At 41.0% G+C, this 23,572-nt stretch overlaps 1 protein-coding gene across 1 annotated transcript; it reads left to right on the forward strand.

The window, feature by feature from the left end:
- Positions 1-2,061: 2,061 nt before the first annotated feature.
- Positions 2,062-22,638, forward strand: LOC133458018 (zinc finger protein 391-like). Its single transcript, XM_061737478.1, has 3 exons — positions 2,062-2,331; positions 9,541-9,906; positions 19,588-22,638. The coding sequence occupies exons 1-3, from the start codon at positions 2,160-2,162 to the stop codon at positions 20,433-20,435; spliced, it is 1,386 nt and encodes a 461-aa protein (XP_061593462.1). The 5' UTR covers positions 2,062-2,159; the 3' UTR covers positions 20,436-22,638.
- The last annotated feature ends 934 nt before the right edge of the window (positions 22,639-23,572 follow it).

Raw genomic sequence — 23,572 nt, forward strand, 5'->3', positions numbered from 1 at the left:
GACGAGGGGGTGCTTTTCACGGCAGGGGTGCTGAATACGGCACAACCCCGGACCGGGGTATGACAACTGCAGAACAAGTATAGGCGCACAATAAGAAACACTTTTTTCTCCATGAAAACACGTGATTTATTTATTATCACAAATAAAAAAATGAATGTGCCTCCTGTGGCAACCTTTTGCTGAATAATACTCGATTTAACATTCAAATAAAATATTTCTCCTTTTGCATGTGGAGATTAGCACCTTCCTTTCCAACGTATTAAATACAGACGCAATCACAATCCCCGCAATTACTTTCAGGCTTGGTAAATCTCATTGCGCGTGGTAAATGGACCAATTCGCATTTTCCCCTCCCAGTATTTAGCGATTTCTGGCGGGTACGCCCCATATAGATTATTCATCAGGGCAAAAGTACTAAATTAATTGCGTGTGCTATTTTGCTCATTTGAGAGACGCAGTCCTCTTTGCACGCTGTTAGTAGATCAGCTGGCAGTTTGGTTTGCGGGTGCTGTCAAGTTTGCACACGTTTTTACACACGCAAACCTTTAGTAAATCGGGCCCTTAATGACCAAACTCCATCATGTCTTTAAGAGCTCATAGTTCCACATTATCCGAGCAGAGCAGTTTCTAAAATCAGAATGTTCTCAGGTTCCTCTCCTCTGGAACCAGCTGATGGTTTGTGTTGGAGAAGCAGGTACCACCTCTACTTTTAAGATTAACTTAAAACCATCCTTTTTGATAAAGCTTAGTTAGGGAGGGTTCACCCCTCACTTCTGCTGGACAGGCCTAGACTGCTGGGGAACCTCCCATGATGCATCTCTCCTCACTCTGTTCACTTTTCCTCTTTATTTACAGGAAAAAGATGAGACAAGAAAGACATAAATAGGCACAAAAGAAAATATAATGTATTCATCAGACAATACCAAAGGCCTTTCTATAAAAGAACGGTTAAAGGAAGATTTAAAGTGTGAAGAGGTGTTGTGTGTCTGAGTGCAACAGGCAAAGAGTTCCAGACAATGGAGACTAATGGAAAAATCGTGCTCTCCTTTTGTGACAAACTGATTCATGATAGTTGTAATGAGTCTTGCTGTAGGATTTTGAATTAGTTGGAGACTGCAGAGTAAAAACCCTGACTGATGCCCAAATACCTTGACTTACAGTAATCAGGGTAAGTTTGGGCAAAAAAAGCTTATTGTCTTAAGCTGGAAAAAAAAAAAGACTGAACTATATGTTTGACCCGAGCATTAAAACTAAGGTTAGTCAAATATTACGCCTACATTTCTAGCAACTTGTTTGATATTGTCTGGGATATCCAAAAGACTACAGCAATAGAACTGATAGAATTTAGGGGACCAAAAAAAATAACCTCATGTTTGTTGCCAATAAACGTGTCTGATGGATGTGAGGGTTTTATGGGTAAGTACAGCTGAGTGTCATCAGCATACTAATACTCATGTGTAGTATGATCTGGAATAGGCTGGCCCAGAAGTAGCATGTAAACAGAGAAAAGGAAGACCAAGGACTGAACTGCAACACACACCCATACTGGCCACCATACGTAACAACCATTACTAGTAAAACAGTGATTGCTATTTTCCTTTTAGTTAGATTGCTTCTACTTGAGATGATTCTATGGATACATTCATCTAATAGTTGTTTAAAAAAGCTTCTTACATCTATACACACATTAGCCCACCTTTCACATGAGTCTCATTGCTCCAACACAGCGTTTTATAATCTAGTTAATCTTTAGAAATCTCTGCCGTTTGGCATCAAGCTGTTGTCTGGATGTAAAATCTAATTGACACCTCATTGACTCCTCAAGACGTAATAATAATCGTCATTTACGTGCATTGTTTCAGAAGGATATATGTATATATATATATATATATATATATATATATATATATATATATATATATATATATATATATATATATATATATATATATATATATATATATATATATATATATATATATATATATATATATACACATACAAACCCAGTTCTTTTTGTTTGTCACCGGAGACGTTTGGTGTAACACCCGGCGGAAGTGAACAGGGGGCGTCAGAGCATCACGTGTGTTTTGAATAATTTTTCACTTTTATTGTGTTTTCCGTGGTCTGATCTGGATATCGTGGTGTTTCCAGTGAGGATGAGTTTGTCTGGGTCTCTGAGAGAGTTCATCAGTCAGCGACTAACTGCTGCTGCTGAAGAAATATTCACAGAGTTTGAAAAAACCATCGTCCAGTACGAAGAAGAGATCGACCGACAGAGAAGACTGCTGGATATCACCTGGAAACCGCAGATTAAACTACACAGAACAGGTAGGAAACCACAGATTAAACTACACAAAACAGGTAGGAAACCACAGATACAACTACAGGTCTGCATATCCTGGGTGAAATCCTCATTTAAATGCCTTTAATACTTCTATTATCGCTCTGCTATGGCAACGTTAGTTTTGTGTTGGACTCTGGAGACGTTCACTGTGTTTATTGTGCAGATTTATATTTATCTCATAAAACCTCCAAAACAACTTGACCCCTGGATTCCAGATCAAAGTCAAATTGAGGAAACACCTGCTTGTGTTGCGTTGGGTGGGTTCTTTTTATTTGGATAGTTTGGTGAAAAATGTTAAATTTTTCTTAAATACATTCATGCATCTTTTTCATGTGTTTCAACAATACTACTACTACTACTGTCATTTAGCAGAAGGGTCAAAGACGTGACGCTTACTTTTTCTGTCCGATGGAACTTTTTACCTAATAATAAACATAAAAATGAATAAAAAATATAACATGTATGTCTAATACGTTCCTTCTACATGTGCCCACTCTTATTTTATTTAAACATGTTGGTTATTGGTCATTTTCTGCCATCTGAAGTGTGAAAACATCATGTGGGGTGACCGTCCGGCCTTGACTTCTGTTTGGACAACTGGTTTTAAATCACATTAAAACAATTTAAAAATAATGCTTGCCCTATTGGGCATACTTTCAAACGTGTCTTAGATTTATTGACAAAGTTATGGAACATTTGTACACACATTTCAATCATAATACACAAACTAATCTTGTCCGAATATGTTCATTGTCTGAATTATCATCTGGGGTGACCATGAAAAAAATACAATTGAGGGACTTTTATATTGACAATCATCTCAAAGAGGATGTTGCATCAGCCAGTTACTCTATGAGGGTCCCAGAGAGACAACCTGCAGGTCAGTAGTCTCTCTCTCCTTTACAAATACATCCTCTTTCTAACTGCTGCAGTGTATACGTCACATTTTGATATCATGTGGGGTGACCACCCTAAAACTGTAAATAATTCGTTTTATTTGCAAATCTATATTTTGAAGGTAAATTTGTTAGTGATATGTGGTGAGAAGTAGCTAGCTTAGATCATATAGCTAACTGTTAGCCTGTTATATTTGACTGCAATTCTGTATCAAATTCAAAATTGAATGTCTATCAGTTTTGGTTCAAATATGAAATATTGGTATAGCATGCATAAGTGGATACACCTTGTACACATTTTAAATCAGTTTTATGAATTTTAGAGTAAGTAAGAGGGTGACACTGCCATTATGGATAGAATGTATTTAAAAATAGTTTTTAATGTTTTTTTCTGGTTGGTAGAGGATGGCAATGCCCAGGACTGTCACTTAGGTAGGAGCACGGGGTGGTAAAAATGGGAAAAAAAACGGGATAAAAAAAATGAGGAAGAAAAAAAAAAGGTTTTTAAAAAATGAAAGGAAACATGTGTCCATCTTTCTTGAAAAGTTAATTTAATTACTGATACTTATTAAAATGTACATTTTGTTATGGAAATCTATTAATTTTGAGATAAATTACGGTCGCCCCAAATGAGGCCTTATACGTCTTTGACCCAGAAGTTAAATGGGGGTGAGGGTCCAGCTGGACCAGAGCTGGTCAGACTGCTTTGAGACACAGGTGCTGCCATGCCACTGCTGTAATTTATTTATTTTTCTTTGCCCAACCCAACAGTCCCTTTTATACAAGAAAGCTACGTCTAAAAAGACACCATAATGCAATCATCTTGTCATAAGTGCATGCAGCTTATTCAGTGCTGAGTCCTGCAAACAGCTGGATAAATCTTCTAACTAATTCTGATGAGGAGAGAAGTTTACTAGATGCAAAAGTGCTCCTTAAAGAGCCGAGTCTTTAGGTTGCTCTTAAAAGTACCGTAGGTACAGACCCTGCAACTCGGACAGAGTTTGGTAGGACATCCCACCATCAGGGAGCAATGGAGGAGAAGAGTCTGGCTAATGATTTCACGTGTCTTTCACTGGCTGAGCTGAGCAGAGCTGTGGAGAGGGAGTGTATCTCTGGATGAAGGAGTGAAGGTAGAGGGAGTGTATCTCTGGATGAAGGAGTGAAGATAGAGGGAGAATATCGCTGGATGAAGGAGTGAAGATAGAGGGAGAATATCGCCGGATGAAGGAGTGAAGGTAGAGGGGGAGAGTATCACTGGATGAAGGAGTGAAGGTAGAGGGACAGTATCTCTGGATGAAGGAGTGAAGGTAGACGGTAAGGCTGTGCGATTAATCGATTTTAAATCTAAATCGGATTTATTAATCAAGACGATGTTAAAAAAAGGAAAATCGGAAAATCGATTTTTCTTTTTTGCAGCTGGCTGCATTATAGACAGAACTCATCTAGTCATCTTTGTTTGGTCAAGAAAATTGTAAATTTTGTCACTTTACTAAACTCAAAGAGGATTTACAGTATCTTTCAATTGCACTTCATTCCCAATGGGGAAATTTGTTTGCTATTTTTCTTTAAAAATAAAGATAAAATATTTGACACAATTTATTCCATTGTCTTTTGTAGTTTTACAAAAAAAAATCGAAATCGGAATCGAAAATCGGGTTTTCAGAGAAAACAATCAGGATTTTATTTTTGTCCAAAATCGCCCAGCCCTAGTAGAGGGACAGTATCTCTGGATGAAGGAGTGAAGGTAGAGGGACAGTATCTCTGGATGAAGGAGTGAAGATAGAGGGATAGTATCTCTGGATGAAGGAGTGAAGGTAGAGGGACAGTATCTCTGGATGAAGGAGTGAAGGTAGGCAGGAGCCGTTAGCAGAGCCTTTACCTTGATGGTGCATCTGGAAGCCAGTGCAGAGAGATTAGCAGCGGAGTGACATGAACTCTCTTGGTTGGTTGAAGACCACCAACTACACAGAAAAGGTACAAAACCGCAGATAAAACTACACAGAACAGGTAGGAAACCACTTAAAGCTTCTTGTTCGGTGGATAATTTTAGCTCAATACATCATTTCAAGACCGCAGTGAAGTCTGTCATTAAGACATTTAGCCGAGATTAGTAGTACTAGTAGTAGTAGAGATGCACCGATCGATCGGCCCCTGATCGGGATTGGGCCGATAATGGCGCTATCGGTTTTGATCGGCGATCGGAAAATAATAGTTCAGAGCGGCCGATCTGATGACGTTTACAACAACAAACCCCCGCCCGCGCGGGCGTTCCCGCATCTCAGACCGAGCGGTCCTGAGGAGGCTTCGGCCTCGCCAGTACGGGAGTTTAACAATGTCTGAAAAGGACAACAAATTTGCAGTTTGCAAAGCGTGTCCAAAGGAGATACCATGAGGAGGAATGTTACAAAAGAATTTCAACACAACGAAGCTGATAAGACATTTGAAAGTTCTTCACACGGAGTATATTGAGTTTTCAAAGTTGGCTGCAGCAGAAAAAAGGGAGAAGAAAAAAAGGAGCGCGCAATAACGGCACTAACTCAGCTGTAACACCTGTAAGAGAGACTTATAAACAACACGAAGAAAAATAAAGAACTACATCGTAAGGTAATGAATTCATATGCTTTGCTCATCAGCCGCTTTCAGTTGTAGAAGATATCGGGTTTAAACACGTTTGCAGCTTGGATCCGCGGTGCACGCTGCCACGTCGTAAATATTTCACTGATGAAATCCTGTCAGAGTTTTACCAAACAAACTATACAGTCCAAAGCCTCATGCAGGACGACAGTCGTGTCAGTCGCTTCACGAGTGACATGTGGAGTTCTAGTGTGAAGAGTTTTGCTTCACTCACAAGAGTTTCCTCACACGCAGCAGATGCTACCGCTAAAGCTTTCACAAAGCTTAATAATTCATAATTAATTTTTATTTTAAGATTTAATTCCTCTTCCCACAGGAAAACTAAGGTTTATAGTTTGCAACTTGTATCAACCTTTAGAGAGTGACATGTCTGCTGTTGTCTGTGTTGGTCACATGTACATAATTATTACCACAGGAAAGCTGAAGCCACTAAACTACACTTACTCTTTGTAAGCCGAGTTTACACATGATCTCCTAATTTTTATACCTAATAATACAATGTCAGTGTCATGTACATGAGACAACAATATTGACGAATTTATGGATTTCACCCTGTGATCGGTGATCGGCAAAATCGGGATCGGCCGATACTGGTTTTGGAAAATCGGTGATCGGTGATCGGCCCTCAAAATCCTGATCGGTGCATCTCGTAGTAGTAGTAGTAGTAGTAGTGGTAGTAGTAGTGGTAGTGGTAGTGGTAGTAGTAGTAGTAGTAGTAGTAGTAGTAGTAGTAGTAGCAGTAGTTGCAGTAGTAGCAGTAGTAGCAGTAGTAGTAGTAGTAGTAGTAGTAGTATGATCTCCAAACCACGCGACCCGGTGGATGCAGGACTGTGGTACACCAAGAGAGAAATGTTATGGCATACTTAATATATATATATAGAGGTAAGTTTTGGATATATGGTTGCGATGCATTACTTTACATTGCAAAAGTGAGTGTCGGGAACACAAAGACGAAGAGTGAATCCGATCAAGTACTGAGTCCCATATATCATCTGTAAAAGTGTAATTTAGGTCTTGTTCCCAAGTTGTTTTTATAACTACCATTGAGGAGCAGTGTAATCTGGAAATAAGGTTGTATAGGTTAGATATTGTACCTTTAGCTGTGGGGTTGACAGAGAGAAAAATATCAAGAGGATTGACTTGAGGTTTGTGAGGGAACTGAGGTGTTACACCCTGTATGTAATTCCTAACTTGTAGAAATCTAAAGAAGTGGGTTTTGGCAATACCAAAGTCTTCTGTCAGTTGACAAAAAACCAGCAAAATGATTACCAGTATAAAGGTCTTTGAAGCATTTCAGACCTTTTCTTGTGCCACATTTTATATGTGCTATCTACCATAGAAGGGACAAATAAATGGTTGGCTGCAATTGGACTTTGGAGTGAGAAAAACTGCAGCTCAAATTAGCAAGGACTGTTTTACAACTGGATTACCCTTCGGGATACTTGAAGCAAGAGGAAGTGCAGCGCCCAAAAGAGGAGGCAAGGAAACCGGGCTACTTGCGCACATCTCCATTGACACCGAAGCAGGACGAGAGGGTTCAAGATGGAAATGCATTCAGTACATCAAACCTTGAATATTTGCTGCCCAGTATTAATACTGGAAATTAGGCAGAGCCATTCCTCCCACCTGCTTAGGTCTTTGGAGAAAGGCTTTCCGTAACTGTGGGTGTTTACCATTCCAAATATAAGATGTCATTAAATGGTCAAGGGCCATAAAAAAAGATTTTGGGATGAGAATCGGGAGACACTGAAATAGATATAGAAACTTTGGAAGCAACGTCATTTTATTGAATTTATTTTTCCAATCATAGATAAAGGATACCATTTAGATAGTGTTTTCCACCTGATTAAATAGAGTGAGAGGTCTCTAGTTACACATATTCCAAGATAGTTTAAGTAATCTTTCACCACCCTCAATGGGAGACCTGCAAAATTAAGTTTGAGGACTTTTTTATTAATAGGGAATAGTTTGCTTTTATTGTGTATTGTAGAGTGAAAAGCTCCAACACAGAGAGGCGTACTTGTAGAGAAGAGGCTGGCTTTGAGACAAACAAAAGTAAGTTGTCCGCATACAAGGAGACCTTAAGCTCAACTCCTGCCTTCCATATCAACTGTATCTTCCCGTTGCCACGCAAGGCAATCATAGAAGGTTCTAAACTTGTCATTGATCAATTTCTGGTCAGAAGTTATACCTCCTTTATCTGTACACCGGCAATACCGGTATGTTGCTTCGCTCCCAACCCACGCAGCTGATTGCCCTGGAGTTTGCCTGTTTTTTCGCCATGTTCATAATAGTAGCTTTTAGTCCTAAGTAACTGTCTTTCGACGAGGTGAAAAGTAAGAAGCTTAAATTCTGTCTGAAGTTTCAAGCGTTCCTTGTATAATTCAGGAGAAAGTGAATTTGAATATTGTCTATCTATGTTTAAATTCCGGTTAGCTATGTCATCGTATGGCGTGTGTCGAACGTGCCCCTTTATATTTCCATTTATATCTTTATAAATGGAAATATAAATCTTCTTGATATGCAAAACGACCAGCATAGCTCACTTGCTGAGCTGGCTGGCTTGTATTGGTAGTTGGACAGTTACAGCGATTGAGATTAATAACTAAACACTTCTCATAACAAGGGGATTAAGTAGTCAACCATATTCAATTAGATGTTTGACTTATCGCTCCGCTGTCTTTGCTGGAAGCCATGTTGAACTGACTGATATTCACATGCATATAGTGGTTTGAATGGCTTAATGTGATTGGCTTATATTGTCCCCCACGTGGGGTGCGTTCTTATGATTGTTGGAAACAAGGAAGATATCTGATTGGTTGCAGATCATTCCGTGTTTAAAAAAAAAAAGACATTTGTGGATTGAGGCAAGTCAGGGGAGTCTTAAAATTCACACACAAATGCAGGGATGTCCACAGACCACCAACCGTTGGTAAATCAGGTTATATTTGTGTGTGTGTCAGAAATACATTTGTGAATCTTCACGTGTGAATTGTCATGTGCATTTGTGAATACTGAGACTGTTCTAGCGCCATCGGTAATGCCTCTATCTGTTTTCTCTAGCTATATGCCCTGCTATAGGATTCATTTTTCAACTGGTCTAACAAATGTTTGCTACACATTTAACTTTGTCACTGACAAAATGTCCGTAGAGGTCTGAAGGATCTCCCGTAGAGGTCTGAAGGATCTCCCGTAGAGGTCTGAGGGATCTCCCGTAGAGGTCTGAGGGATCTTCTCTCGTAGAGGTCTGAAGGAAGAGCCCACATACATAAGAGGTCAGCTGATCTGAACAAACCCAAAACAGTTCTGTCTGAAAAGGGCTTATACGTACATCCTTGTGTGATGTCACCTGGGCCATTTTGTTGGCAACTAAAACCTTGGACTTGTAGGTTGATTTGATAATGAATGCATCATGATCAATATGATTGTATGATTGGATAATCGCTGAAGTTAGGTTCCCTAGACCTTTTTGGGTGAGAAGTTTCCACAGAGACATCAGTCAAGCTTTTCCTGAGATATGACTTCAAACAAACAAACACAGCTCAGTGGTTGCTGGCTTGTCCTTAGTTTGGTTTGGGTTTGTCATTTTTGAGCAGAACTCTAAAATATGCGGCTTGTTCAGAGGGGTTAATACCATTTTCCTATGTCCATTTGTCTCCCCAGAACTCCAACATGATTTCATCTGGAATGCTAATGAGGTTCTTCCTGGCCAGCAGCTCTGTAACCAGGACAGGAACCTCGGATTGGACCAGAAGGAACCAGATCCTCCACAGGTTAAGGAGGAAATGATGGATGGTCAGGTTGAACTGAAGCAGAAGACTGATGTCGTCATGGTGACTCCAACTTCTGGTGAAAGTGGCCACAGTGAACCAGAACCAAACATGGATCAGTTCCAACTTCAGAACTCTCCAGTAATTGGGAAACTGGATCAGCAAGAAACAAAGTACAAACAATCAACCAGAAATGAAGATGCCGGTACAGATATGGACAACTCTCCCATGCCGGAGAGTCGTGGTGACTCTGATGCAGGTAATGAATCTGTAAACTTTCAGAACAAATATCTAAATGAAACATACGACAAATCCACTCAGAGAAAAGTGAGTTGACCTGCAGATTTTGTGGTAAAAGTTGCCTCAGACGATTACACTTGTTGGATCACACTCGTATCCACACCGGCGAGGGGCCATTTACCTGTCAAGTGTGCGGTAAGAGTTTTAACCGCACTGGGACTTTGACCACCCACATGAGAAAACACACAGGCGGTAAAAGTTTCTCCCAAACTGGTCATCTGACACATACGGGGTCACATGGGACAGAAGCCCTTTTCCTTTGAAATGTGCGGTAAAACCTTTGCCGTGGGTACCTGTGTACTGCAGGCCAGCACCCAGCTCCCGAAGCTCTGGCCTGCAAACATGCACAAAAGAGGAAAAAAGGGGGCGAGCACAAGAAACTACAGGAGCGATGGACAAAAATGATGGCTATGAGATACTTATAATAAATAAAAATGGAAATGGAGAAGAGAGGAAGAGGAGAGGAGAAGAAGGGTGAGAGCCATCGCCCAGCGGATCATGTCGGTGCTCCCCTGCAGCATAGGCCTATAGCAGCATATTTACCACGAAGCTATGTTTGAGACTAACTATTATAGTTTTGTTTTATAGCTGCAACTATGACTACTGACTCTTAACACACTAGAGTTTACACTACCTAGAGATTTACCAACACCAGCTAGAGGTTTACTTAACACTAACTATAGGCTTTACTAAACAGAAAGGTTTTAAGTTTAGTTTTAAAGGTGGAGGTGGTGTCAGCCTCCTTAACCCAGATTGGAAGTTGGTTCCATAGTAATGGTGCCTGATAGCAGAACGCCCGCCCTCCAAATCTACATTTGGATACTCTAGGACAGGGGTTCTTAACCTTTCTGACCTTGGGGCCCAATTTTTTCAGTACAGAGTTGCCCCGGGCCCATTAAATATTAACACTTTATAGCAGGGGTATTCAACTAAAACTTTAAGAGGTCCATTTAGAGAAAATTTACTCAAGCGAAGGTCCAGAACACCATAATATATGTATATGTATGTGTATGTATATGTATATGTATATGTATATGTATATATATATATATATATATATATATATATATATATATATATATATATTAGGGTTGCACGGTATACCGGTACCAGTATAGTACAGCGTACTAGAGTTTTGAAAACGGTACTATACCAGCATTTAAAAACAAACGGTACTTTTATATATTTTTTCTATGCAAACGAATTGGTAAATTGGAGCCTGTCTCTTTAAGCACGGCGAGCTCAGCGAGTGTGACGTAGTTGCAGAAGCAGAGCCGCCTCCCCCTCCCACTCGCATGCGGAGGAGGAGAGAGAAACGAGAAGTCGCGTGTTAGACAGACAGAGCGGCTTGAAATAAAGTTGAAATAAATAGAGATGGCAGCTGCAGAAAAGCCCGTACTTGTGGACAAAATGGGGGCCCGAAGTACGGTGTGGAAATATTTCGGGTTCAAACCGAGCGATAAGGGCGAGCCACTGAACCAGATGCACCGCAGTGCAAGCGCTGCTACAACGTGTGTCTCGCAAAAGGAGGCAACACTTCAAACTTGTCCAAACGTTTAAAGGACAACCACATGGACTTGTTCCACGACTTCAGTCAAGAACGACAGCTGATAACTTTGTTCACCAGTTCACTGCACTGTCATGTCATGAAAAAAGTACAGAGCCTCTCCCAGCCCGTAGTAAACCTACAGCAGCCTACATACATAGTTAAAACATGTCCATGGTTAATAAATGCGATTTTTAAAATATAAAAAAAAAAACACATTCTTAAAATATTTAAATACATTCCACAGACTAGAATATAACTTAAATATATTTTTATATATTTTAATATTATTTAATGTTTAATATACCATTAAGGCAAATAATTATTATTATATTGAAACACACTTTGGTAAAACATTCCATTAGCCTACAATATCTCAGAAACTTAGAATATTGTGATAAAGTTCCTTATTTTCTGTAATGCAATTTAAAAAAAACAAAAATGTCATACATTCTGGATTCATTACAAATCCACTGAAATATTTCAAGCCTTTTATTATTTTAATATTGCTGATAATAGTTTACAGTTTAAGATTAGATTCCCAGAATATATTTGAGTTTTCTTAAGCTGTAAGCCATGATCAGCAATATCAAAATAATAAAAGGCTTGCAATATTTCAGTTGATTTGTAATGAATCCAGAATGTATGACATTTTTGTTTTTGTAATTGCATTACAGAAAATAAAGAACTTTATCACAATATTCTAATTTTCTGAGACAGTCCTGTAGATGATAGAATGAGCCTCAATTTATTTTTCTAGTTATGCCCATTTAATGTTTCATGTGGCCTATAGTTTCAAAACACAAACCTTTTGAACAATGAGAACAAGTAAAATAAAGGAATGGCATTCAAATTAAAATGACCATGTTAATTAAAATACTGTGCCCCCTCCCTCTCCCAATTACAGAAGTCTAGTGCTCCTGGCAGTATCTGTGTATTCCAGCATCAAGCTGTGCATCTGAACGTGTCTTCAGCACATCTGGGAATATCTGCAGTCCAAGGCGTTCTAGACTGACCGAGGAAAATGTAGACATTCTTGTTTTCTTGGCTAGGAACCTGAAAAATGAAAAACAGTGATAGCCCGCCAGCCACCCTAGGAGGAGTTTTTGCTGCTACAGTATTTTATTTAACATGGTGACTTTAATTTGAATGGCATTGCTTTATTTAACTTGTTCTCACTGTTCTAAAGGTTTGAAATTTTTAATATACCATGCCAATTATTTATTTTATTCATTGTTGTTATTGTTCACAAAGTTTGCTTTAAAATAAAGGAAAATATTGACATTTGAGAGTGTTCCACCTTTTTACAAAAAGTATCGAAAAGTATCGAAAAGTATCGAAATAGATATTGGTATCGGTATCGAAACAGAAATTTGGTATCGTGACAACCCTAATATATATATATATATATATATATATATATATATTTCAAGTAGCCTCATAGTTGTATCAACATCTGCATCTGACTGTTATATTAAGAAAAGTACATATTTGACACTTAACATGTGTAACTTGAATTACACATATTTTTTTCTCTTAAAAATAAAATACATTTTATTTTATTTTTCAAATGCTATCTTATTTTATTTCTCTACCAGCAGTTTGAATTTACCCTTTTCTTTGTTAATTGTCTCAACACATTTTTATAATAAATGAATATAAACATTGGTGAGCCTGGAACGATATTTAGTTTTAATTATGTTCATTGTGGAGAAAGCTGCCTCACAGCTGTGGGTGGACCCAAATATGGGCAGGATGTTTTAAGATGGTCAGTTTATTTTCTGTGACTTCAGTTTAGACTTGAGTGGATATGTTTGATGAAAAACTTTTTGTCCCAGTGTGAAGACTGAAACAGGCTGAATCGGTCCATTCCGGGTTGAACTTTCCTTTCCACCTGTTACGCTTCTCATCTCTGTATATACAGTCAAGCTAATTACCGTATTTTGACGACCATACGGGTGTGGAAAGGCGCACCCTCCGTTTTGTGTGTCATTTCTGTATTTAAAACACGCCGTGTGGAAAGGCGCCGTCTACACACGGAGCGCTACCTTACAACAACACACACACAAGCATACAAGTGTGCATATTTAAAAATAGAGCGGGAACAAAACTTAGTTTGATTGTACTTTATTTAAGATATTACATCAGTTGTCAGAGGACTCAGCGCGTCAGGTTTCATCCGAGCCTGATCGCGCTGAGACGGGCAGGAGCCCGCAGCTCTCTGGCTGCGGAGCAGCCGAGTCTTTCCGATGCTTTTGCGAAAGCCCGAACAGTCCAGTCCAGCAGACACGTCAGCCCACGCATCTATCTACAATCCTTCAGCAGTAAACGACGGAGCCCGAAAGCCCGAGCGGCACCGACCTCCCCGGCCGCGGAGACGCGTCTGTATAAATGATCACGCCGCGCTCGCTCGCTCTGGGCGCAGACCCAAGTAATCGATCCCTGATCCTGGCGGATCTAAACCTACTCTGTGCAAAATGAAGGATTTACTCTGTAAATACACACAATTTCTCTTATTATTACACGTACAGCTAGCTGAGTGTCTTCTCCTCATTTGGTCGGGAGTTGCTATGCAGTCCCGCGGCCCACAAGTACAAAACTGATTTTTTTTTTGCGGCCCACTAGGTGGCGCTCGCGGCCCAAGTGTGGGCCGGGGCCCTATGGTTAAGAATCACTGCTCTAGGACAGGGGTCACCAACCCTGGTCCTCGAGGGCCCCTATCCAGCATGTTTTAGGTGTCTCCCTGCATGAACACACCTGATTCTAATCAATGGTCGTCATTAACTTGTAATCAAGGTCTGGAGAGTTCTGTTGTTGACACAGCTCCTTGTATCATGGTGTGCTGAAGCAAGGAAAGATCTAAAACATGCTGGATAGGGGCCCTCGAGGACCAGAGTTGGTGAACCCTGCTCTAGGAACTACGAGTAAACCTGCACTCCGAGAACGGAGAGCTCTGCCAGGAACATAAGGCACTATCAGGTCTTGCAAATAATGTGAAGCTAAGCCGTTTTGGGCTTTATACGCAAGTAATAAAATTTTAAATTGGATTCTGAATTTTACAGGTAGCTAATGGAGCGACGCTAACACTGGAGAGACGTGGTCTCTCCTGCTGATTCCTGTCAATACTCGCGCTCCTTTATTTTGGATCAGCTGGAGGATATTCAGCAAATTACTTGGACATCCTGCTAATAACACATTACAGTAGTCTAGAAGATACAAACGCATGAACTAGTTTTTCTGCATCACTCTGCGAGAGGATTTTCCTAATCTTTGCAATATTACGGAGATGGAAAACAACACCTAGGTTTCTCACAGTTGCTATCGTAACACCATCTAATCCCTTCCTAAGATGCTCTGGACCAAGAATGATAACCTCTGTTTTATTGGAATTTAGAAGCAAGAAATTTCCGGACATCCAGTCCTTGATGTCCCTAAGACATGCCTGAAGTTTAACTAAAGACCCTGACACACCAACCCGACTTCCCCCGCTCTCTGCCGACTGCTGTGTCGGCTCGCGTCGCCTGTGTCGGGCTGTGTCGGGCTGGGTCGGGCTCTTTGAACACACCGCAAAGACGACACCCGACAGCGCTTTTTTTTTTCAAAGCTTTATTGAGAAAACACAAGTGCAATACAAAACAGACGGCACAACCACCTGCAGCTCTGTGGAGAATTAAAATAAATGGCTGGCTGAAATAAATAATTTAGGAAGATAAATGTTGGTTTAATAGATGAAATCTTACAGTTGTAGCTATGCCTGTTAAGAAATTTGCTCAGAAAAAAATCGGGATTTCTGCCTGCCGGCTCGGGAGCTGGTTTATGGTTCCGCGTTAAATCGACGCAGAGCTACGGCGTAGGGTACGGCGTACGGCACGGTCCCGGGTCCCGCTCCGCGCTGGACCCGCTCCGCGCTGGACCGGGTCCGCTCCCCGCTCCGCTCCCTCGCGCTGGACCCGCTCACACACGCGCTGTCGGGGAGCCGGTACCGGGGTTTGTATCCGACAGGAGCTCCAGTCCGAATTTCCAGACCTGTCTCAGCCACCTGATCATCATCATCCCTTCATCCAGCCCCCCCTTTCCATTCGTCCTTATAATGACTCCGGCTGGAAACGTCTTATGCAAAGTTTTTCTTTTAAAAATCCCCATAGGTTTCTGTCCATCAGCTGCTCCCGGCCAGCACCACATAAACCAGTAAGTGTGTGTCGCGCCGCGAATACACACCCGCGCATGTCGGGATCCGGTACCGGGTTTGTAACCGACAGATTTGGCTGCAAATTTCGGAGGGTGAAGCTGATCAGACCTGAGACAGACCCCAGAAATCTCTGCTCTTAAAGCGGCCGGGAACCAGGTCGATCGGACCGCTTTGGGAACCAGGAAGTCGGCTGCAGCAGCGCGCATCACGCGGCTTTAACCGGGGAAAGTGGACGGTTCCGACATGCAAAACACACGCGCGCTGCAGAACAAGTGTGCTTATTTAAATAGAGCGGGAGCAAAACTTAGTTTGATTGTATTTTATTTCACTTTACACATCAAGCAAATCCTTAAAAGTTTTCATCTTCTGTTTCGCATTAAACAGCTCAGTGGATGGTCTCATTCAGCTTCACCCGCCCCCTTCTCCCTTTACCGTTCTCATGACCGGCCTTACATTACCGTAATTCAGGTAATAGACACGGCGCACCGTTTCTTAAGGCGCCCGGCACATTTAAAAAAAAAAAAAAAAAAAAAAGTTGCGCCTTATGGTCGCGAAAATACGGTATATACATTCACTGAGTGAATATTATGAAAGTAAAATATTTATTTCTCGCTAGAAATCTAATCAAAACGCATTTTTATGCAGAAACTAACTCAAAATATTGATTTTATTCATAAGAAATGTCCGCCATGTTTTTTTTTTATTCAATCCGCAAATGACGACGAAAAGCATTCTGGGAAATTCTGGGAACAGCCAATCACAGAGTGAGCTGGTGACTGACGGCCCGACGCCGATTCGACATGTCGAATCGGCTGAAAAGGTCCCGACTGGCGGCCGACCTGTGGCGACGTGGGGGACACACCGGGGAAACTATGCCGACAGACGCGCACCGACGCGCACCGACGCTCACCGACGGGCGATTATCGGCTTGGTGTGTCAGGGCCTTAACGGTTCAGTTTCATCCGGCTTCATAGACAAATAGAGCTGCGTATCATCAGCATAACAATGACAGTGTATGCCGTGATTCTGGATTATACTTCCCAATGGCTGCATGTATAAACTGAACAAGATTGGCCCTAGCACTGAACCCTGCGGAACACCATAACAGACCCTTGACTGTTCTGAAGAAACGTCATGTACATGAACAAACTGGAACCTGTCAGAAAGATATGATTTAAACCAACGTAGAGCTGTCCCTTTAATCCCAACAACATACTCACATACCTGTGCAGTAAGATGCTGATCTACAGTGTCAAACGTAGCACTGAGGTCCAGTAGAACCAGTATGGACACTAATCCCTTATCTGAGGTCCAGTAGAACCAGTATGGACACTAATCCCTTATCTGAGGTCCAGTAGAACCAGTATATACACTAATCCCTTATCTGAGGTCCAGTAGAACCAGTATGGACACTAGTCCCTTATCAGAGGCCATAAGAAGGTCATTTGTGACTCAAACCAGTGCTGTCTCTGTGCTATGATGCATTCTGAACCCTGACTGAAAGACTTCAAACAGATCATTTCTATACAAATAGTCACATAACTGGCTTGAAACTGCCTTTTCCAGAATTTTAGATACAAATGGAAGGTTGGAAATTGGTCTATAATTAGCTAAGATGTCTGGGTCAAGAGAAGGTTATTTAAGTAAAGGTTTAATTACTGCAACTTTGAAAACCTGTGGTACATATCCTTAGTTTAGGGATAGGTTGATTTGGTCCAGTATTGTCGCACCAATAAGAGAAAAAAACATTTTTAAATAGTCGAGTCGGGATGGGGTCTAACATACATGTGGTTGACTTAGCTCTATTGACGAGTGAGGTCAGCTCAGGGAGGTCTATAGGATGAAAACAGTCTAGAGTCAAGTCAGAGCCTATGGAAGTCGCTTAAGCTGAAGAAACGCCCACAACCGGCTGGTTGATTTCTTCTCTAATTCTCGTGATTTTACTGTTAAAGAAGCTCATAAAGTCTTCACTACTGAGAGCTGCAGGAATGCACGGCTCAACAGAGTTGTGACTCTTTGTCAGCCTGGCTACAGTGCTGAACAGAAAACGTGGGTTACTTTTGTTACCCTCTATCAACGATGAATAAAAAGCTGTTCTAGCTTTGCGAATGGCTTTTTTATATACTATTAGAATATTTTTCCATTCACGATTGGAGTCTACAGACTTACAAGAGTACCACTTCCTTTCCATTTTACGCACATTTTGTTTCAACATGCGGATATTTGAATTATACCAGGGAGTTAAGCTCCTGTGGCTAGAAACTCAAAGGAGCAACTTCATCTAAAGCTGAATGCAACAAATCAGCAGTGTTACTAACAAGAAAATCAACATCTGCAGAGGTAAAACCCAGGTCACTGGCCTCTACTGCTTCACTATTTTCCACTGTCGCAAGATGAGCAATGGCCTCCCTAAATTTAGCAATAGCTTCATCAGACAAACATCTGCTAAAGTAATACCTCCTATATTGCACTTCAACATCGATAATATTAAATTCAAACGTTATTAAATAATGTCGGATAAAAGGGAGTTTACAGGTGACACCAACAGATCATCAGTTTCAACACCGTAGGTGAGAATGAGATCGAGAGTATGATTAAAACAGTGCGTCGGTTTGTCCACTTTTTGTGAGATACCCAATGATTCTAGAAGAGAATTGAAAGCTAATTTAAGATTATTGCTTTCAACATCCATATGAATATTAAAGTCACCCACTATGATGAATTTATCTGTACTGATCAATAATCCAGATAGGAAATCTGAAAATTCAGACAGAAACTCTAGATAAGCACCAGCAGGGGGCCGATACACTACCACTAACACAACTGGCTTCTCTGATTTCCAGCTCGGAAATTTCAGACTAAGCGTGAGGCTTTCAAATGTATTATAATTGCACTTAGGTTCAGTTTTTTTTTGGAGACTGGAGTTATAAATTGCTGCGACTCCTCCGCTTCGGCCCGTGTTTCTAGGAATGTGATGATTAAAGTAGGCGGGCGGAGTTGATTCATTCAAACTAACATTCTCTTCCTCCTGTAGCCATGTTTCTGTTAAGCAGAAAACATCACTCCTACTCTCTGTAATTATATTGTTTACTAACAGAGACTTGGAGCTTAACGATCGTATATTTAGTAGTCCGCATCTAATTTTTCGGTCTCTTATTGGTACCAAATGTGCATTGGTTTTAATTTTTACAAGGTTATTTTGGTTAACGCCTCTATAACGCCGCACCTGGTGAACTTGTGGAGGGTCGAGAACTGCAACCACTTCTATTTTGCTAGGCACCTGGTTAGAGTTGCCAATTACATCATGTAATCCTATAGTTTTAGAGTCCCCAATTACATAAAGCAATCCTACAGTTTTATTGGCAGGCGTTGGTCCTCGAGAAGCAGCAGAGAAGTGTGTAAGACTGCAGCTCTGCATCCTGGCCTGGAGTCCTGGACCCTGCATTGTCAGGGGGACTGTCTAATAAAACTGGCCAAATTACTAGAGACAAGAGCTGCACCACCCCGGGTGGGATGAATGCCGTCTCTACTAATCAGACCGGGCTTTCCCCAAAACGTCTCCAAATTGTCAATGAAGGCCACGTCGTTTTCTGAACACCACCGCGACAGCCAGCGGCGGAGCGACAGCATGCGGCTAAACATGTCATCGCTGGTCAGATTGGGGAGGGGACCAGAAAAACCTCGGAGTCCAACATACTTTTGGCGTAGTTATGCAAGGTTATGCAAATGGAGATTCTCCTGTAGAGGTCTGAAGGGTCTCCCGTAGAGGTCTGAAGGGTCTCCCGTAGAGGTCTGAAGGAGGTCCTTAGTTTGGTTTGGGTTTGTCATTTTTGAGCTGGACTCTAAAATATGCGGCTGGTTCAGAGGGATTAATACCATTTTCCTATGTCCATTTGTCTCCCCAGAACTCCAGCATCATTTCATCCGGGTTGTTAATGAGGTTCTCCCTGGCCAGCAGCTCTGTAACCAGGACAGGAACCTCAGATTGGACCAGAAGGAACCAGATCCTCCACAGGTTAAGGAGGAAATGAAGGATGGTCAGGTTGAACTGAAGCAGGAGACTGATATCGTCATGGTGACTCCAACTTCTGGTGAAAGTGGCCACAGTGAACCAGAACCAAACATGGATCAGGTCCAACTTCAGAACTCTCCAGTAACTGGGAAACTGGATCAGAAAGAAACAAAGTACGAACAATCAAGTCAGTTGACCTGCAAAATTTGTGGTAAAAGTTTCCTCAAGCGATCATACTTGTTGAATCACACTCGTACCCACACCGGCGAGAGGCCATTTACCTGTGAAGTGTGCGGTAAGAGTTTTAACCGCAATGGGACTTTGACCACCCACATGAGAATCCACACAGGCGAGAAGCCGTATTCCTGTAACACCTGCGGTAAAAGTTTCTCCCAAACCGGTCACCTGACCGAGCACATATGGGGTCACACGGGACAGAAGCCTTCCTGTGAAGTGTGCGGTAAAACCTTTGCCACCAGTACCTGTTTGACTATCCACATGCGGATCCACACAGGAGAGAAGCCGTATTCCTGTCAGATCTGCGGTAAACAATTCGCCAGCAGCGGCAACATGAAGTCTCACGTGAGCAGCCATTCTGGATTCAGGCCCGTGTGTCAGAACTGTGGTAAATCTTTTGGACAACTGTCTGCTTTGAAAGCCCACATGATCAAGTCCTGCAAGCCACAACTCCCCGACAATTTAACATGGAGCACACTTGGAGCGGAGCCAGAGACGGATTAAAAAAGCGTTTCCATTACACTTTTGCGATAAATGTCTGAAAAAGGCTTTTTGTCTCTTCTTGATCTGCTTTTAACAAACGCTCCTCATAAATACTCTGATATTGGTATTTTTGCAAATGATTTGAGTGACCATTGTGTTATAGCCACTGTCAGGCAAGCTAAGCTACCAAAAGCAAGACCACACATTGTCCTTAAACGTGATTTTAAGCATTTCTGTGAGCAAGCTTTTCATCATGATTTATGGCTCTTTGAGTGGTCCAGGATCACTCATTTAAATGACGTCGAGCTGGCTTGGAAATATTTTCATGATGCTTTTATTAATATTATAAATAAACATGCCCCTTTCCGTAAATTCAGAGTGAAAGGTAGAAACAATCCCTGTTTTTTTCCTGAGCTGTCCAGTCTCCTAAAAGAGAGGGATGCTGCTGGGCTAAGGCCAGAAATACCAAATCCCAGGCTGACTGGCTGCTTTTTAGACAACTTAGAAATCGTTTTACCTCTTTGGTCAAGAAGGCCAAGTCTGAGTTTTATCTTGCTAAAACCACTAGTAACTTAAATGATCCTAAGAAGTTCTGGAAAGTAATGAAAACGTCTTATGGGAGTGAAGCTCCAAATGAGCTACCAACATGTATTGTAAAAGACTTGTGTAGTCTAACTGATAAATCAGCCATTCTTAATTGTTTTAATGAACATTTTATTTCTTCAGGCTCGTTATTTGACTCCTTAGCTCCACATCCAAACCAGCTGAAAGTGCAGAAGGCTTGCACCTCACCACCCCTTAACAACTCTGTGGCTCAAACATTCAGTTTTACTCCACTTGATGTAGTGGAGGTTCACAGGGCCTTAAAACAAGTGGATCCTGGTAAATCTGCAGGTCCTGACAAACTTGACCCCTTCTTTTTGAGGTCAGCCGTTGATTTTATTGCAGAACCTCTCACCTATATTTTTAATCTTTCCTTGTCCAGCAATGAGATTCCTAACATATGGAAATCTGCCTATGTTCTACCTATGTTGAAAGGAGGGGATCCTACAGCTGTTGATAATTATAGGCCCATTTCTAAATTATGTGTTATAGCTAAAGTTCTTGAAAAGTTTGTAAGCGAACAACTTAAAGAATTTTTAGACACAAACAGTCTTCTTTCTCAACATCAATCTGGTTTTAGAAAACAACATAGCACAATAACTGCTGCTATTAAAGTTGTGAACGATATTGTTGAGGCACTGGATTGCAAGAAATACTGTGCAGCTCTATTTATTGACCTGTCAAAGGCGTTTGATACAGTCGACCATACCATTTTGGCGGATAGACTACACAGGATTGGTTTATCTCGGCATGTCATTCATTGGTTCTCTAACTATCTGTCTGACAGATCCCAACGCGTCCAGTTTGCTGGCTCCTCTTCTTCGTTCCTCCCTGTATTAAAGGGGGTGCCTCAGGGTTCCATATTAGGACCGCTGCTGTTCACCATTTATGTAAACAATATATGTGACAATGTATCAGATGCTGCTTTCCATTTTTATGCAGATGATACGGTATTATACTGTTCATCCCCTTCTGTAGTGCAAACTCTTGAACTCTTGCAGTCTGCTTTTGATGTTGTTCAGTCCCATCTGACTCAGCTTAAACTAGTCCTAAATACAAGTAAATCGAAGGTGATGTTATTTTCAAATGGCAAACGGCTACCATTAAGTATTCCAAAAATATTAACTGCTCATGGAGTTGAACTTGAAACAGTCAAAACATATAAGTATTTGGGAATTATCATTGACGAGAACTTGTCTTTTAAACCATACATAGAAAAGCTGGTCTGTAAGCTTAAGATGAAATTGGGTTTCTTCTTTAGAAACAAATCTTGTTTTTCCCTACACGTTAGGAAATATTTAATTTCAACCACGTTTGTTCCTTTACTGGATTATGGAGACTTGCTGTTTATGAACGCACCTGCCACTTATTTGAGAAAGCTGGACACTGTATATCACTGTGCCCTACGTTTTATTACAGGATGTGGAAATCTTGTCCACCACTGCACTTTGTATGCAACTGCAAATTGTCCGTCTCTATCTGCCCGCAGACTTTCTCGATGGTTAGCGTTCATTTATAAATCTCTTCTTGGGCTGGTTCCCTCTTATTTATGTTCTTACATGCAGAGGTGGACAGAGTACTCGACCCCAGTACTTGAGTAAGAGTACAAATACTACTGGTCAAAATTGACTCCGTTACAAGTAAAAGTAGCTCAGTCAAAATATTACTCGAGTAAGAGTAGAAAAGTACTTGCTTTTAAAGGTACTTAAGTATCCAAAAGTAAATGCTTTTAAATTTACTTTAAGTAAGAGTAAGAGTAAGAGTAAGAGTAAATTTCTTATTTGCGGCTCTGTCTTGACTTGTTGCAGCTCTGTCTTGACTTGTTGCGGCTCTGTCTTGACAAACGCAGGCTACTTTGGTGGTATCGTTTTGAGGAGGCTTGACGTATTTCCGCTTTACGTACATCCCAGTGGAGAGCGTGCACTGTGATAGGTCTCCTCCTTTGACAAAAACAGCTTGTGTCCAATAGGATTTTAGGGAAGAAGAAAAAAGAGCAGACCTGAAAGTAACGAGTACTTTTCAGCCTTCCTAGAAATTTACTCGAGTAAAAGTAAAAATATTTGTCTTGGAAATGTATTCAAGTAAGAGTAATAAGTACCAAAGAAATGTAATACTCAAGTAAAGTACAAATCCTCTGGATATGTACTTAAGTACAGTACTCAAGTAAATTTACTCCGTTACTGTCCACCACTGCTTACATGTGTAGAGTCTCTAATCCTTACAGCTTACGCTCACAGGACATTCTGCGCATGTTCGTTCCTACAGCCAACACTGAACTTCTGAGATCTGAGATTACCTGAACTGATCACTCTGGGGGAATTTCGATCAATTTTAAAGGATCGAGAAACTAGTTCTCTCGGGCAATGTGCTTGTTTTTAATTCAAATGGTGCCAAAAAGTTTTCAAATTATATGGACCCGTTTATGTTGTATGTAATTTGTGTTCCTGACTACAGTGTGTGATTGCTGTTTGTTGTTTTTTGTTGTGTTTTCTGTTGTAACTTATGCTGCCCTCTTGGCCAGGTCGCTCTTGAAAAAGAGATTTTTAATCTCAATG

The sequence above is a fragment of the Cololabis saira genome, chromosome 13, assembly GCF_033807715.1.
Source record: "Cololabis saira isolate AMF1-May2022 chromosome 13, fColSai1.1, whole genome shotgun sequence".
Classification (NCBI taxonomy): Eukaryota; Metazoa; Chordata; class Actinopteri; order Beloniformes; family Belonidae; genus Cololabis; species Cololabis saira.